Genomic DNA, 17121 nt, shown 5'->3' with positions numbered 1-17121 from the left:
CTTCAGTCGGTTTGAGTTGGCCACAGAGCCCGGTGGAGGAGAATTGGGTCGTCGATGAAGCTGCGCTTAGCCGTATCGCAACACCTTCAACTCGCTCAATGAAAGTTTGATGCCAAGACTCAATTGCTGACTAAGGTAGAGCCTCCGTCACGTGCTTCCAGATGATCCCGAAGTCGGTGGCCCACTCCCGGGGTGGCAGGGATAATTCCCGATGGTATCACTCGGTTTAGGTGGATTTCAAAGCAACAAATCTACCTCCTCCTCAAAAATGACGCCCAAGATCACGCCTCCTCGGGCACTTGCTGCTGCATCTCTTCTTGCCATAGCTGGATATTCCGCATACCAATACAGAGCCTCTCGCCTCAATTCTAAGAACACGCCTCCCGCTGGTAGGTAGTCTTCATGCACGGTGCTCTCTCTTACACCGGCAGTATGGGCTAACGGCTTTTAGCATCACCCGGCAAGATGACCGTGGACAACTCGTTTGAGGTGCGCCCGAAGCTCGCAGAAATGAGTCACGATTGAGAAAAGGGGACGAGGGGAGTAGAGGTTGAGACATGAGGCTCAGGGATACTAATGAAACACCTCGAAAACAGACCCTCTTCGCCGTGCCGTTGTCATGTGACGGCTGTATCAAGGCGGTTTCAGACTCGCTATACAAGATCGGTGGCATTAGTAACGTCGAGGGCAACCTGAAGGACCAGTTGATCTCTGTCAAGGGCACGGGTAAGTCGAATTGGGCAGTTGAAGTTGTTCACGTGCTAACTGTCACATCTCAGCTGCCCCCTCGGCCATCGTGGAAGCTATTCAGGCAACGGGCAGAGACGCTATCTTGCGTGGATCAGGATCCTCAGACAGCAGTACGTGCATTTTCTCATCAGCATTTACTGTGGCGGTTTTAAATGGCCATTGATGGTTGTATTCACACATGCACGCATATGACTGACCTGAAGGACTTGCACAGGTGCCGCTGTAAGCATCCTCGAGACTTTCGACGACCCCGTAGAAGGACGTTATGAAGAGCCAAGCCGGGACGTAAGAGGACTGGCAAGGATGGTTCAGGTTAGCTCAGGACGAACACTTGTTGACTTGACGGTCCACGGCGTCACCCCAGGAAAGTATCGGGCCTCGATCCGCGCATTCGGAGACCTGAAGGACGGTGCACGATCAACCGGACCTGTGTGGTCAGGAGGAGAGAAGGAACTACGAGGTGATTTGGGAGAGGTTGAAGTTGGTGAGAATGGAAGGGGAGGAACGTTCCTAGACCACGGGTTTCAGGTTTGGGAGGTAATCGGGCATGCCATGGTGCTGACCAGGCAAGAGGAGGGACCTGAGGGACTCAAGAACGATAAGGACACCGTCTTGGGCATCATCGCACGAAGCGCGGGCATGTGGGATAACGACAAGACGGTGTGCTCCTGCACTGGCAAGACGCTCTGGGATGAGCGCAAGGATGAGGTCAAGAAAGGCATGCTCTAAGGACGAATGGCACTTCGAGGTGTAGTACCGGATGAAGCGGCTGTCGAGCCATAAGCTCCGATCCTGCAATATTGCCAATACTGCCAAGGGCTCAAAGGCTACTCTGACCAATGCTGCCGTATTCGTGGTGTGATGCAAGTCCAGCCTCGAATTCTGCTCGTCCATTCTGTGTTGTCTCCCCGCAAACTTGAAACCAGTCCCGTGCCAGCGAGGCATGCCCTGAGAGTGACAGGTGAAGGATCTCTGGCGTATCGACCGTGCTGCGGCGAAAGGTGGTGCGATATATTGCCTGGGGGACCAGATCGAGCATGGGTATGAACGATGATATCGTTCGATGCCCCCCCGCGTATGGCATACGGCCACGATAACTCTGGGCTTTACGCGCCGTTGAGCCGTGGGAAAATATGTGATTCTGATACTGGAAAAATTAAGAGCTCTTCAGGGTTGGACTTGTTGCCTGCTGGTACAAGCTCCCGCGGACATAGGGACAGCTATCCGTCGACTGGCAAGGCCATGGTGTCGTGCACTGGGCATCTTGTCATCTCGATTTCTCGTCAAAGTCCAAATGCCGGACGAACGGTGTGTGGATCTGACGGCACTGACTTCAGGAGGCTCAAGATCTACCGGGACGAAGATGAAACCTTCGATTCCAGCCACAGAATCAATAGAGTAGCAATGCGAGACGACGGTTCAAGCACAGTGCATTGAATATCCCGTAGTTTGGAACTTGACGTCAGTTAGCTCGCTAGTGGAGAAGACGAGGGGGAATCCACCGATCCCATGCCGGTAGGTTCCGGGTACCAGCTTGACAGGTTTTTTTGGAACGGGGGGGAGAAGATGAGACGAAGGGCGACAGGGACAGGAGGTGGTTTTGTGTGAGAAAGAGGCGGGTGTGTGATGTAGGTGTTGGTGTAGCATGAGGCTGGACGATGGTGACACTGCATTGAACAATTCGATTCTTCAGGGGTTAGAATGATTTGACTCGAGGCTGAAGATGGAAGGTGAGAGGTGAGATATGAAAGCAAAAAACAACTTGATTGTAGTTGATGTGCATTTGTTAGACATGGTGAACCTTGATGGATGCGGCTGAAGCCTTGTAATCTGGTTGGCCATGTCTTTATTGACGCTTCCACAGCCACAGCCCTTCCAGTGTTGCTTGACCTCTTTGTCAAAGTTAACCTGTAGTGGAGTCTGACTTGCCAACTGATTAAGCAATCTTCTAGAAATCGATTGCCTGACGCCTAGTTTGGTTCCTGGCTCGCGGGTTCCTGAACTCTGATGAAACAAGATCATAGTCGTCAATCAGGACTAGAAGTCGACGATGCATGTTAGATCTAACAGCTCAACCCTAAGATAATCTCCGGCATTGGAACGTTTCCAGCTTCTTGGTGCCTGAAGGACACCCAGACATCTGGAAACTTGCCAGTCTCGGGCTGTAACCCTCACTGGTGCCCCCTGTCTCCCGGAACAGGAGCAAGCCGGTGGATAAAACGTGTCAGTTGCCAGGACTCTCCAACATCCCCCAACGATGACCAGGGGGAGGGGGTCCCGATCTGGCGGTGGACTTGCCCTAGCCAAAGAGGCAAAGTCTGGTTGGCATGTGCAAGAACAGGAAAAATCCCAACAGGGACGTCTCTTGGAGATGGGATGAAGAACTTGAGTGTGTGTGTGACTAGTGGGCAGCTGTTGGGTCTGATGCGTGTTGAGTGGGCGCATTAGTGCACGACCTGGGCGGTAACCGTCGCAAGGGATAGGCTGGAAGGGTTTCGAGGTGAAGATGGGAGGGATCCATGCGAATGAGAGAGTAAACGTACATACTCCGTGGATGTCACGATGTTGAAGTCGTCATCAATTTCAGCAAAAAAAGTTGTCGGTGCCGGTTTCTTCCTCTGTTTCCCGCCGCCATAGCTCGGCACCGGACGCCAAGATCGCTTGAGGTTCTTGTTCTGGTGGTTGCTGGGGTTGGATCTCGGCTCTATTGGTGAAGAAGAGGCATAGCTCGAGCATGATCATTTCATCACATCTAAATTTGTCCTTCTTCTTCCACCGCAGCTGCACCGCAAGCTCCACAGGTGCTCTCCTCGCATCTCGGTAAAAAGTCAAGTGCCACTCCAAGAGGTTTTCACCATCCCGTGCGTGCCCTTCCCTTGGGATCCGAAGACTTGGAAAGCCTCAATCGAGCAAAGTGGCTGCCCTCCAAGACGCAATGCATCGATAGAGTTGCTCTAGCATCCTGCGGGGGCCGTCACGCAAATCCCGTCATGCCAGCTCCATCACGGCGCTTAGAGGTCTGCCCTGGGATGGGACGGACGGGTGCGCACACGTCATTCGACGCCGACGGCGTGGATGTCGTTGGCCGTCTCCCACGGCCTATCAGCCTCGTGGCTGGGGTGGACAGGGTCTGTGGTCTTCGATGTTATGCGCAAATGGCGGAGAGTGCATCTGGCATCCATGGGAGGGATGGAGATGGAGCTCAAGAAAGGGAATGGATCCATTCCTGCCCGGTGAAGCTGCTCAGATAGGCGCCGAGGGGTGGGTCGTCCAAGGGCTCCAGCGATCCCAGGACCCTGAACGGGGGGCGGTTGCCCAATCAGAGGACTCGGCGGGGACTTAGCAACACCTGTGACAGTCGCTGCAGCAGGTGTGAAGAGCGCTCGGCCTTCCACGCAAAACCCCCGGCTCAGGGCAGAGAAAGCGATCAGAGTTCGCATCACACCGTTCGATTCTGGAAAGGCATCTGACGAGGCTGAAGAGTGCAGTGGTTCGATCGGGGAGGAGGGGGAGTAATCGTGGATGGTAGCTAAACCACCTAGTTGTCCGAGCGAGGCCTATATCACATCTAAATTTGTCCGTCACATCACACCTTGGATTGCTAGGGTGACGGCGGCAGATAGACGACGGATAGTCAAGAGATAGAACTCATGGAACAGAGCTTTGAAGTAACGGGGAGTCTGAGATCAGTTCAAACCCGGTCCGGTAAGAAAGAATACAATGCTCTTGCTGCATCAGGCTGGTGGTCGATCAGACGTTGCACATCAAACGTCTAAAGCATGCACTTGAAGTGCCATTGGAGATCCGTGAGACACGACAGCGCTCGAGAGGGAGAGAAAAACGTGTAAAACCCCTGCTGCACATCCCCCTGACCCGCCGGCAGGAGGTGGTTGTAGAGTCGGGCCCTACTACGTCTTCTCTCAGTAGTCCCTCTCAGTAAGCCGGGTCTGTGTGACGGGCCAACTTCACGACCAATTCGAATCGTCACTACGCGCTGGCTCTAGCCCCGTCAGCCACTCACCATCTTGCGCACGACATGGCATCTCTGGCCCTGCTGCATTAAATCACGTCCATCACCAGACCATCGGTTCTTGGCTCGTCTTGTCGTCGATAATCGACGACTCGCGTGGCTCCGATTCTTGTGAAATGCGATTCCATTCCCTGCATTAGCATCGAAGACGGGCAGAGAAACATCCCACTTACACCGACCCTTTGCGTGGTCGACTTGGAGCATCGCCAGACTGCGCACTCGCCCCATTGTTTCCATGAGCAATATAATTGACCAGCTGGCCCGTTTCATCAGCCTCCTCGATATGCCTAACCACCTGCAACCTCTTCTCTCTCAGTATCAGATCGACACTTGATCTGTTGGGCATTGCACTTCACAGCACCACAGAGGCCGGATATAAGCGCTTGACAACCAACCACCAACAATATCATCTACACAACAGCCATCCAACCTTGGCCAAGCCAACAGGCACAGGTTAAAAAAAGACTGCCAGATAATCTAGCAATCAATAACCCGTGTCTACCTACTCTAATCTAATCTCGCACCGATCATCACAAGACAGCCGAAGCCCAATCTCATCCCCGAGCTTAGCTTGACTGGACTCTTGTCCTGCTAGGGGCAACGCCACTGATCCGGCTGCCAAGCCATCGAGACATTGGCAACGAACCAATTGCTTGCTTCAGGCGAAAGGCACCAACCGTTTCGCTCCATCGGCACGGACAACACCGCTCCTTGCCCCCTGTTCCCTTGTGCTGGTGCCGTTAGACCTAACCTTTCGCACCCTCACACCCCCGTGGCCTTGGCCGTGGCCCCCCCGTACCGTGCCTAGCGTGCCTGCCCCGCTGGGACACCACAGGCCACGGGCGTACCTGCCCACTGCTGCCCGCCCGCCATCCGAATAATAAGTCGGGGCAACCCTCATTCATCGGACTGTTTAAGCGCCCTACCCAAGCCCCCCCCATCTTGCTCCCTTCCATCACCATTCCTCTTTTTCTACCACCGAGATCCCCTTCCGGAGCTGTCTTGAAGACACGGCACCTTTTCACTTCTCACCTCTATACAACTCTGGGATCCCATCTGCTGTGGCACCTCTTGCCCTGCAGCGACAGCCATGTCGTTGAAACAGGTACGCCTCTTCTCTTAGACCGCGGATGGCCTCAAGGTCGGCCCACTGACTTGACTGCTCGCAACAGGAAATTGAAACCTGGGTTGCGGCCCTAGCCCGCTACGACAACAATGAGTTCGAAGACGCCATCAACGAGTTCTCCAAGATTGGAGACACGAGCAAGATCCTCTTCAACATGGGCGTGATCCACGCCACCCTTGGCGAGCACGAGAAGGCTGTAAGTGCAGATCGACCTCATGATGAGTTCACACCGCAAAGTTCCTCCCATACTAATCACTGCGCACACAGGTTGAGAGCTACCAGCGAGCGATCCGACTAGACCAATACCTCGCCGTCGCCTACTTCCAACAAGGCGTTTCCAATTTCCTCCTCGGCGACTTCGAAGAGGCTCTTGCAAACTTCAACGATACCCTCCTCTACCTCCGTGGCAATGCCATGATCGACTACGCCCAGCTTGGCCTCCTCTTCAAGCTCTACTCTTGCGAAGTCCTCTTCAACCGTGGCCTGTGCTACATCTACTTGCAGCAAACGGAAGCCGGCATGCAAGATCTTTCATACGCTGTCAAGGAGAAGGTTGTGGAGGACCACAATGTGATTGATGAGGCTATTCGCGAACAGGCAGAGGTTTGTGGATTCCACATGGAACTATTGGGCTGTTGACTGACCAATCTAGGGCTACACTGTCTTCTCCATCCCTGTAGGAGTTGTGTACAGACCCAACGAAGCCAAGGTGCGAAACCTCAAGACCAAGGACTATCTCGGCAAGGCTAGACTCGTTGCCGCCTCGGATCGTTCTAATGCTTTTACCGGCTTTGCCGGCTCTGAGATCAAGAACGTAAGTCACCCTGTAACTCCTTGCAGGGCCATCATGCTCACAACTACAGGCCGGCAAGTTCGAAGTCAAGGACGACAGACCCCCCGACAACATCTCTTTTGCCGCCACAAACCTCGTCAAGCCCGGCCTTCAATCAAGAAGGCAACAATCTGAACCACCAGCCAACCGAAATGTATTTCCGCCAACACCCCCGCCCGAGAACGAGCGCCCAACACGTGGTGCCTCCGTGCGCGGCCAGAAGCCTCAGTTGGCTAAACTCAACATCCAACAGGCCGAGCCGAACCGCCGCTACGAGAAGGCAGCTTCGCCCCCTGACGGCCGTTCACGACCGACACCCACGAGGTCTGCCTCGATCAATTCTGTCAGGCCCATGCAGAGAGATCCTCAGCCTCTGCAAATGAGACCTAGGCAAATCCCCGAGCAGGAAAGCTTCCCTGGCGAAGTCTACGACATGTATCAGGGACCAAGCGGTTCGCGCAACTCAAGGGGATCAGCTGGTAGCAGACGGCAGAGGCAACGGCGATACTCGGAGGAGGATGACGGCTCAGACTACGATGGTTCAATCAACGAAGGCGACTTTGAGATGGTGGGTGGTGCCCGCCGTGGCCCAGGGTCTGTATCTGGCCGCCGCCGACCAGAGATGACCAAGATCCGAGTCAAGGTCCATGCCGACGAAGTCAAGCTCATCATGATCTCTCCCAACGCCGAGTTCTCAACCCTAGTTGAGAAGGTCCGTGACAAGTTCAACCTTCGACGTCGATTCAAGATCAAGGTCAAGGACGACGATGCGCCCAACGGTGACATGATCACCATGGGTGACCAGGACGACCTCGAGATGGTGATTGATGCCGTCAGGGATGAGGCGAAGAAGCAACGAACAGAGACTGGAAAGATGGAGGTATGTGAAGATTATCCCTGGATCCCTACTTGAGCAGATGGCTAACTATTGACGCAGATTTGGATCTTTGAGACTTAGACATATACCCCAACAGCGCGCATCTGCATTTTGGACATTACTCATTCATCCCACGAACTCATGATTCGTGGGTGGACTACATCTATCCTCAACGGGACAGATCTCTTTTCTTTTCTTTTCTATTTCTTCTGACAATCTTGCCATTATTTTAATCTTGTATTTATGTCGGAGGCATGTCATGAGCAATTGGAGCATACCTAGGATTTCATTGTTAGAGAGGAATCGGAGTATCGGGGTCATGGGATGACTATCTAATGGTTGATTTTTGGGGGAGCTGAGCAAAGAACAGGAAGGAAAAAGCCCCAGTGTGTTGGGATTCCATTGTCTCGATTATCAATCATGACGTTATGACGTTTTCTTGTTCAATTCTTGTTCCAAGAGAATGAATATTTTCATATTTCCCTCGACTTGTATCTATCCAAAACTTGATGACTTTTGAGTGGTATAGTACATGCGTGATGCTACAGTATGATACAAGACAATCGTGATAACGTTGAGAGTATGAAGACCCAAGAGATATCTACATGCATACAAATTGTAGAGCTATATCTAAGCGGCGGGTGTTAGACTGGCAGATTGGTTCAGCCATGTCTGACGGAGGTCGTCCCCGCCCTGGTCCAGCTCATCGAGTAGCTTACGCACAATGGCGGTACGGGAACGCCACTCCTCCTGGCCCAGCACGCTGAATAGTATGCGAGACGTCTTGCCGACGGCGTGCGGGCTGCCTATGGCGATGAGACGGAGGATGGCATGCAGATCGGGCGCCTGGTCCGAGGGTACACGCTCCAGGAGATGATCGAGAACCAGTTCCCATGCGTCGAGCGATCCATTGACGGTGTCGTTGACGAGGTGAAGTAAGTCATGGCGGATAGGGTCGGAGGCCAGAGCAGCGCGGTAGACGGCCGGGGGAGGACGCCAGAAGAAATAGGGAAGTTGGCGAGCTATCTCGGCGGCACTGCCGTAGCGGGCGGTCTCCTGGGAAAGAACCTCAAAGGCGTACGGTTGCTGGGAATCTTCGGAGAGCATGGCCAAGACGGGGGATAGGGGGGCGGGCCAGATGAGGGAGGTGCCGCGGGGCTGGATAGGCTTGTATCCAACAGGGTCGGACACAGATGAGGCAGTAAGGGCGAGGACCTCATCGACGAGGGGTTTGAGTAAGTTCTCCCGGATGAGGGCTTGCTCACGCGGCGTCTGCTCTGCTAGGGGAGTCTTGAAGAGGAGGTTGCGGTACTCGTGCTGGAAGAAGTCGAGCTTCTGGGGGTTGAGCTTGATGCCGCCACGGGTGAACTTGAAGGTCAGCTGTGACAAGCGTTAGTGAGTTGCATAGACAAGAGGGCTGAATTAAACACACAGCTTCGGCGACATCGTCGAGGGTACGCGGCGTCGAGGCTCCCCTCTTGAACGAGGCACCCAGGTTGGCGAGCCAAGCCTGGAGAGCCATGGGGAAGATCTTTTGGTCCATATATGTCGAGAGATTGACGCTATCGTTTCGCTTGCTGAGCTTGGAGCCGTCGTTGCTAATAAGGAGGCCTAGATGGGCAAAGGTGGGAGGCTTCCAGCCGAAAGCTTCGTAGAGAGCCAGATGCTTTGGTGTGGAAATGAGCCATTCCTGGGGCGTGTAAGTCATGAAATGCTTTTCAGCTTGTAGGAAAAGGGGACACTCACCTCGCCACGGATGACATGTGTGATATTCATGAGATGGTCATCCACCACATTTGCAAGATGATACGTAGGATATCCATCAGTCTTCATGAGAACAAAATCCTCCTCGGGCTCCTTCTTCTGGAAGGGCCCGTAGATGGCGTCCTTGAACCCAGGCGTCCCGAAACGGCCAGAGTCGAGACGAACAACGTGATCCTCGCCGGCCGCGGCCCGGGCGTCCGACTCGGAGCGGGGGATGGAGCGGCATGTCCCCGGGTAGGCGGTCGACTTGCCGGCGTCGTGGAGGGCGCGCTTCTGCGCTTCCAGAACTTCAGAGTTACAGAAGCAGCGGTAGGCAGAACCGTTGTCTACTAGTGTCTTGACATGCTCTTTGTAGATGCCAAGGCGTTCTGACTAGGGTGGCGTGTTAGTCTTCACAATGCTGTAGGCGAGGGGATTAGTTACCTGACGATATGGAGCATAGGGACCGCCCTTGTCGGGGCCTTCAGTCCAGGAGAGACCAGCCCATTCGAGGTCTTTGAAGACGCGCTCCTCAGCGTCGGGTACTAGACGGTTCTTGGCTTTGAATCAGCAACAGTGTAGGAGAGGTGAAAGGGGAGGGTTCTCACCTGATCGGTATCCTCAATCCGTATGATGAACTCGCCCCCCTTTGTCGCCTTGGCCACTAGATTGTTGAACAGAGCCGTCCTCAGAGATCCCAGATGCAGGTAACCAGTAGGCGAGGGCGCAAAGCGAGTTCGAATTGGTTGGTCTGCAGACTGTCCGAGGATGTATCGCTGTTCGGTCCGAGTGCTGTCACTCTTAGCCTGGTCACCTCGGCCACGCTTCTTTAAGGCAGCTAGCCTCGATACCCTTCCATTGGCTTTTGCTTCTCTACCTGATTGTGCAAGTTTCTCTTCAAGATGGGGTTGAGTGGTTGAATCCTCTGGTTTCACTTTTTCGACAGGGCCTTTAGGATCATGTTGTCGGATGAGCGAAGTCGTAAAAGCCCGACGAACTGGCAACGGTCGGCGAAGCCATTGGACCTGTGAGATGCGTCTTGGTAGCCGTGCTGAACGGCCTGCCGAAGGTATCATGATGTCAAGGGCGAGGCGCTCATGACAACCTTTAACTTAGCCGGGGTGAGGTCAAGTAGACGGGAGGACTTTCCTCATGAGTTCGGGAAGTTGGGGCGGTGCACCGAAGAGGTGGTGCGCCACATGTGGCATGAATCGCGTCGATAAGGAAGGGGGCGATAAGAACTTGTATTTTTCTTATCGAGAATGTGAAGGCATTGTGGCAGAGCTGTTGATATTGCGTTGCTATTTAAAGAGACACGAGTCTTGTTTGTTACATGATACTGATGAATATTGGAAGAATATTCAAATTTGTTGGTAGCAGTTCTCAACCCCTATTCTTGGTTGAGGGCCAAGTGTTGCTGCCGCAGCCAAGCAAGCAAGCATGGATGTTGCGATTAGGCGTCAAACGACATGACGCATGTGAAGTTTTGGGCTTGTGTAAATAGGCTTTGATGGCAGGTGCCTAGTTAATAAGGGTGCTTGCCTTAGCTTATCCCTCGAGAACAAAGAGAGAGAAAATATTTTATATTTCAAACAATCCCCTTGTTTTCTTGCAAACCCTTTATTTTTTTTTTTGGCTGTGCCTATCCCGTCTGTGCTGTGCTGTGCTGTACCCCGCGCTGGTCTGAGGTTGCTTGCGCCCGCGCCAAAAGATTTTCTTAGGTTGGACCAACTGGACTGGACCCGATCGACAAAGCGGGCTGCCTGCCTACTGTACCTCTGGGCGACCAATTCTTCATCCTGCATTACTATTGCTGCACTCGAACCCCAGAAAAACAAGCGACGAGATGGATGATAACCCGTTCAACGCCGCCTCTCAGGGCGCTGAGGAGATCGATCTCTACGGTGCGTATTTGTTGATATCCTGGTCGGGCAAAAATGTCTGCTTTCCACTCGCTCGACAGCCTGACTAACTCGACTCGAATCTACAGAGCTTCTGAGTATCGAAAGAACAGCAACACCAGACCAGATCAAGAAGGCTTACCGCAAGGTACGTGGTCGCCAATTTGCTGTCTCCAACACTCACCAACAATAACCACAATAATAGGCCGCCCTCAGGTACCACCCAGACAAGGTTCCCGAGGAGCAGCGAGAAGAGTCCGAAGCCAAGTTCAAGGAAGTCACCCAGGCCTATGAGATTCTCAGCGATGAGCAGAAGCGCGAGCTCTACGACGTCCACGGCATGGCCGCCTTCGACAAGTCCCGCGGCGGCCCCGGTGGCCCCGAGGTCGACCTCAACGACATCCTCTCCCAGATGTTCGGCTTCGGCATGGGTCCCGGAGGCCCTGGCGGTCCCGGTGGTCCTGGCGGCCCCCGCCGCCCGAGACGAGGTCCCGACGAGGACCAGGAGTACAAGGTGACGCTGGAGGAGCTCTACCGCGGCAAGACTGTCAAGTTTGCCGCCAACAAGCAGGTGCTCTGTGGTCAGTGCAAGGGCTCTGGCGGCAAGGAGAAGGCCAAGTCTTCGCCCTGTGAGCGCTGCAAGGGTAACGGCATCGTCGAGGCCTTCCGCCAGATCGGTCCCGGCATGATGCGACGAGAGACTGTGCTGTGCGACCACTGCCAGGGCGCCGGCCAGGTCTTCAAGGAGAAGGACCGCTGCAAGAAGTGTAAGGGCAAGCGGACAACCCAGGAGAAGAAGGTCCTCGAGATCTACATCCCTCGAGGTTCCATGCAGGGCGAGCGCATCGTCCTTGAAGGTGAGGCCGACCAGTACCCGGACCAGACCCCTGGAGATATTGTCTTCACTCTGGTCGAGGAACCACATGACGTCTTCAACCGTATCGGCCACGATCTGTCGGCCGAGTTGACTGTGACGCTGGGCGAGGCTCTAGCGGGCTTCTCGCGGACAGTGCTCAAGCACCTCGACGGCCGAGGCATCCGCATCGACAGGCCACGAGGCAAGATCCTGCGACCCGGTGACATTCTCAAGGTGCCCGGTGAGGGTATGCCCATGAAGCGAGGCGATACCAAGGGTGACCTCTACCTGATTGTCAAGGTTGAGTTCCCTGAGGACGGTTGGCTGAAGGACGACGCGGCGTATGAGGCCCTGCAGAAGATGCTCCCTGCTGCCCCCAAGGACATTGAAGCCGAAGAGGTTGATGACGTTGAGTACGAGGACGACGCCGACATCGAGAAGGTGAGTTTTAGTGTTCCCAAAACGAAGTGAATTGGTAACTAACAAGAGACAGATGGGCGAGACCGCTGGTCAAGCGTTCGGCGAGCAGTGGGAGGATGACGACGATGACATGGGCGATGGCCAAGCGCAGTGCCAGACGCAGTAAGCATATAGCCATGTGCATGAAGCGAGCATAGAGCAGCGCAGACCTAGAGACGACGCGAGTATCTGTCTTGGATTAATGAAGTGACGACGATTTCAAGATCAGGGGGCGGTCAGCTCAAGCCACGGCGGCTAGAAGGAGCTGACAGAGCCCAAAAGATACCAGGAATCTTTTCAAAACGGGGACAAACAGAGAGATGATGGCCAGTGATTTTTTGTTACGGATGAGGATTATCCATGGATCACATCACCACTCTTGGATTCGGAAGAACGGACTGGGTTTCACTCCGGAAGATGAGTGAAGGGTTCCCGTGCAGAGGGAAAAGACAAAATAGATGCCCGTGCATATAGGAAAACATGTGCATTAGAACTTGACGTAGACTGTTAATGATTTGAACTGGTTGAGGCAAAAGATTGTTGTTGGTGACGGGTGAAGACAGGGAGAAGGGTTCACGTGATGTCTATCCCTCTGAGGACTCCGCCACTAGAGGACCTCTATGGGCAGTTTGATTTGCATTAACCACCATTAAAGAGTAGGAAACAACCGAGATTGCGTTTTGAAGATTCATTTGCTGTTTCAGATTCGTAACCAAAGTTAACAACAGTGTACGAGGTACTTGGATGTCAGAGGTGAGCATCACTAACACTGAGAGGACGAACGGGAGGGGACGATTTACGCGTCGATCAACCTGCAGATCGACGTAAATGTGAAGATCTATTTTCCATTAGAATTCTAGTATTCTTGAACTGCTGCTACCCCTGCAGTTGAGGCTCTTGGGAGCAGTTTATCGAGCAGGTCTCAGCCTCATTCGACGCACAACTCGCCAACGATACAGGTTTGGCCAGGGCAGAGATTTCCATTCCCTGACTTGGCTCAATATTTAAATACCTGTCAAGCATGAGATTTTCCCTCTTGCTGAGAGGTCTGATGTTACCTTAATGGGCATTATGGATCATTGCGAGTCGATGAAGCTGTGGAGCGGCTATCCCAGCTAAACAAGAGTCCAGATAACCCAGTATTGCAGATGTACATATACGTTTGTGTGTGTAGTTGCTCAATTATCTTGGACGAAATGTATAGATCCCTACTCTAGAAGAAGTTGGCATGCCGTGTAAGATTCCGGATACCAAACCCAGAAGCATAGTCACTCGGTACTTACTCCAGGCAGCGGAGAACCATTTAGGTATCTATTCAAGAGCATTATGAATAATGTTGTCTTCGTAAAACGTGCATCATTAATCTTTCTTTATAAAAACATGTTATAAGCCAACCTCACGTGGACCATCTAGATATACCACCTTCGGAGCCGAACAACATCGACCCCCACCCTGCGCCAACTGACGCAATCACGAGCTCCCCTCCAACCTCCAACTTCAACCTCAAACCTGCAACACAACTTTCCCTCTCACCAACCGCCCACCATGTCCCGCAAGGGCGTCGGCCTCGCCGCCTTCGACCGCTCCCGCCTCACATCCGCCCACTACGCCTCTCACGGCTCATCCCTCCGCGCCAGCAACGCCCAAGCCCTCGAGACCCAGCTCGCCGTCTTCCGCTCCCTCCTGCAGCAGTTCGCCAACACGCACGCCCGCGACATCCGCTCCGACCCTGCCTTTCGCGCCCAGTTCGCCCGCATGTGCGCCGCCATCGGCGTCGATCCCCTCGCGAGCAGCAACAGCAGCGCAGAGGGAGGGGGCGGGGGCTCGTCTTCTATCTGGGCCCAGTTGCTCGGCAAGACGGTTAATGATTTCTACTTTGAGCTTGCTGTGAGGATTGTAGAGGTCTGTGGTGCTACACGTGGTGAGAATGGTGGTCTCATCGGTCTTGCGGAGCTGAGGGAGCGTGTTGCTGCTGGTCGCATGGATGGTGCAGACCCCATAGCCGATGACGACGTCCGCCGCGCCGTGCAAACCCTCGCGCCTCTCGGTGGTTCCTACGCCGTTGTAAAAGTCGGCCGCAAGGAATATATTCGGAGTGTGCCCCGCGAGCTCAACGACGATCAGGTCGCCGTCGTCGAGGCAGTACAGGTCTTGGGCTACGTGAGCGTGGGCATGCTGAGTGATAACCTGGGCTGGGACCGCGCACGAGCAAAGACCGTCATCGATGATCTCGTCGCTGGAGGGATGCTGTGGGTGGACAAGCAGACAAAGGGCGAGTGGGAGTACTGGAGTCCAGGCTTCATGGCCGACGCGGGGGGTGCCGAGGAGGGAGGATGAGACTGCCGTGAAGCATCACATCCATCATACACATGTCCTTGGGTCAGGGCCACTTCTCGAGCCAGCCATGTGGGTGAAACAACCCAGCCAAGCTCAGCATCACTTCGACGAGCTGAAGGCTGTTGCGCCAGCCCTGACTAGCCCAGTCTTAACCCTCGGTTCAACATCTCACTCGATCACCGACGGCATTCTCCCCTGGGCAGCATCTGGGAACTACACCTCAACACCAGACTGATTCACCACCACTACCTGAAGAAATAGAGGGAAAACTAGGTGGGAGAAATCTAGAGACCCGTTTCAAGCCACAAGCCATGGCTGCTACAGGATATAGCAATCACCACCGAGATCGGCTTCGTAGAATGACGACGTCATTGCACACCTAGATAGAACAGACGCTCTTGAAAGGCAGTACTGCCGGACGACATCTAAAGAAAAAAAAAAGAGGATAAATACTAGTTCGTTTCATTAACCAGCAACCCGCACATACAAACATACACGCACAGCAACTTTCTCAACTCTTCCACCCCACATCTTTCCTCCTCCAGATATCCTCTTGTAGATACATGTTAAATAGCATGAGTGTAGGACGAGAACTGGTCCTATTTCCCCCCGTGTCTCGGGTATATACTTGTCAAGCGACCTATCCGAGCCTGAGACTGTCGTCCTTTGCCCCCAATCGCCAAAAAGCCTTCGTCTGCTCTCTCTCGCTCACCTCGCCTCGTCCCCTTCATTTCCTCCTCTTTCAAACTCGACACCTGGGCAGCTGTGTTTCGTGATCATCTTCTTGGCTTCGTTTGGCTCGGATTGGCATTCACAGTTGGTCGCTTAGTAGGGGGGGTTGGGGCCGCCCATAGGGGGAGGGTAGTCGTCCCGGGGGTTGGGGGGCATGCCGGCGGTAGACCGGCGGTCGTCGGGTCGGCGGTCGTCACCGAAGTGCTTCTTGCGGAGGGCTGCGAGGCGCTTCTTCTTGGTGACGGTGTTGATGTAGGTACCAATGATGAAGGAGACGATGTTGAAGAAGGGGATCCAGAGCTGGTCGGGAAGGAACTTCTGCGCAAAGGCAAGGCAGATGGGAGAGGTGATCCACGAAACGCGCATCACCTTCCAGAAGCCGACCTTGACGGTGGCGCGAACCTGGTGGTAGGTACGGGCACCGGCGATGAGGGCCATGGCGACCAGGTAAACGCTGTTCTGGATAGGAGCGATCTGTCATGGCTGTCAGCAACTAATATCTCGCGATTCATGCCCGAGATGCGCTTGAATCCTCATCTGTTTGCGATATCCTTGCTCTTGTTGAATTGGTTTCGCCTTTCAGACGCAATCGCGTTCCTTGCTGTGTCTCCCCCTGAAATCCACCTCCTTCTGCGCAACATCTCGGCTGGACAAGGGAATCGGCCACTTACAATCAAATTGCTGACCAGAATCTGCAGAATCTTGGCGCGCAGGCTGGTGCGACCCTTGAAGGTCTTCTGGAGCGCCCAGATAAGGAAGTGGCCAAGGGGCGCGCTGACGAGGGCGCCGTACGCGGCCATCTTGGGAACACGGGCGGTAAAGTAGTTGCCATGCTTGTTGCGGTCCTTGGCGAGCCACGAGGCAATGAGCTCCTGGGCACTGGCGAGGGTGCCTGCGGTGAGCATCTTGGTGCGCAGAGGGTTCGCCTCAAGCTCCTTGATGTAGGCCTGCTGTCATTGTCAGTCAGGGTTCGGGACGCGGCGTGCGCAAGCGTCTGGGCCAGCGTTCGGCCGTGGAACCGTGGTTCAACATACCGCCAGGTAGCCCTTGGTACCAGCATTCTCCATACCACCGGTCAGAGCTGTGCCGATAACAGCAGAGACGGGGTGGTGGCCCTTGGTGCCGGGGATCTTGCCGGCCTCAGCCTGGTCGAGCAACTCGCCGACCCTCTCGTGGGCGCCGGACACCTTTTCCGACACCTTCTGCATGGTTTCACTTTTGAACTCGACCATGGTTGCGGTTTCTCAATGCGTCGTCGGTGATGCTGAGTGGGGTGATAAATAGGAAGCGCGTCTCGGGAGGGAGGCAGGATCGGGATCGAACTAGCGATAACGTCTTTGGTGGTCTCGGTTCAGGTTCCTCCAGTTTGAATGATGCTATACTCGAATCGACTTGTTTCTTTGCGCGCGGCGTCTCGTCTTGGTCGGCGTCGGCGTCGGTGTCGTTGTCGTCCTCGTCAGATATAGTCGTCGGAGTCA

At 54.2% G+C, this 17121-nt stretch overlaps 6 protein-coding genes across 6 annotated transcripts; 4 read left to right on the top strand and 2 right to left on the bottom strand.

Moving 5' to 3' along the window:
• Nucleotides 1-211: 211 nt before the first annotated feature.
• On the top strand, nt 212-1479 carry NCS57_00875800 (Superoxide dismutase 1 copper chaperone; the record flags this gene model as incomplete). Its single annotated transcript, XM_053058563.1, has 5 exons — nt 212-389; nt 452-489; nt 597-726; nt 780-860; nt 965-1479. The coding sequence occupies 5 exons, from the start codon at nt 212-214 to the stop codon at nt 1477-1479; spliced, it is 942 nt and encodes a 313-aa protein (XP_052912394.1).
• A 4391-nt stretch (nt 1480-5870) lies between these two features.
• On the top strand, nt 5871-7696 carry NCS57_00875700 (PB1 domain-containing protein; the record flags this gene model as incomplete). Its single annotated transcript, XM_053058562.1, has 6 exons — nt 5871-5885; nt 5953-6102; nt 6174-6509; nt 6559-6720; nt 6770-7618; nt 7676-7696. 6 exons carry the CDS (start codon nt 5871-5873, stop codon nt 7694-7696), a joined length of 1533 nt encoding a protein of 510 aa, XP_052912393.1.
• Nucleotides 7697-8245: 549 nt separating this feature from the next.
• On the bottom strand, nt 8246-10434 carry NCS57_00875600 (Glutamate--tRNA ligase; the record flags this gene model as incomplete). The annotated part of the gene is made up of 5 exons (XM_053058561.1): nt 8246-8995; nt 9048-9305; nt 9362-9751; nt 9803-9913; nt 9967-10434. 5 exons carry the CDS (start codon nt 10432-10434, stop codon nt 8246-8248), a joined length of 1977 nt encoding a protein of 658 aa, XP_052912392.1.
• A 659-nt stretch (nt 10435-11093) lies between these two features.
• On the top strand, nt 11094-12701 carry NCS57_00875500 (uncharacterized protein; the record flags this gene model as incomplete). The annotated part of the gene is made up of 4 exons (XM_053058560.1): nt 11094-11262; nt 11349-11407; nt 11465-12556; nt 12609-12701. The coding sequence occupies exons 1-4, from the start codon at nt 11205-11207 to the stop codon at nt 12699-12701; spliced, it is 1302 nt and encodes a 433-aa protein (XP_052912391.1). The 5' UTR covers nt 11094-11204.
• A 1400-nt stretch (nt 12702-14101) lies between these two features.
• Nucleotides 14102-14911, top strand: NCS57_00875400 (Vacuolar-sorting protein SNF8; the record flags this gene model as incomplete). The annotated part of the gene is made up of 1 exon (XM_053058559.1): nt 14102-14911. Exon 1 carries the CDS (start codon nt 14120-14122, stop codon nt 14909-14911), a length of 792 nt encoding a protein of 263 aa, XP_052912390.1. The 5' UTR covers nt 14102-14119.
• Nucleotides 14912-15736: 825 nt separating this feature from the next.
• Nucleotides 15737-16875, bottom strand: NCS57_00875300 (uncharacterized protein; the record flags this gene model as incomplete). The annotated part of the gene is made up of 3 exons (XM_053058558.1): nt 15737-16117; nt 16315-16593; nt 16678-16875. 3 exons carry the CDS (start codon nt 16873-16875, stop codon nt 15737-15739), a joined length of 858 nt encoding a protein of 285 aa, XP_052912389.1.
• Between the last annotated feature and the right edge of the window lie 246 nt (nt 16876-17121).

This window comes from Fusarium keratoplasticum, chromosome 6 (assembly GCF_025433545.1).
Source record: "Fusarium keratoplasticum isolate Fu6.1 chromosome 6, whole genome shotgun sequence".
Classification (NCBI taxonomy): domain Eukaryota; kingdom Fungi; phylum Ascomycota; class Sordariomycetes; order Hypocreales; family Nectriaceae; genus Fusarium; species Fusarium keratoplasticum.
Note: the sequence above shows the minus strand (reverse complement) of the source record. Positions and strands in the feature narration are given on the sequence as shown.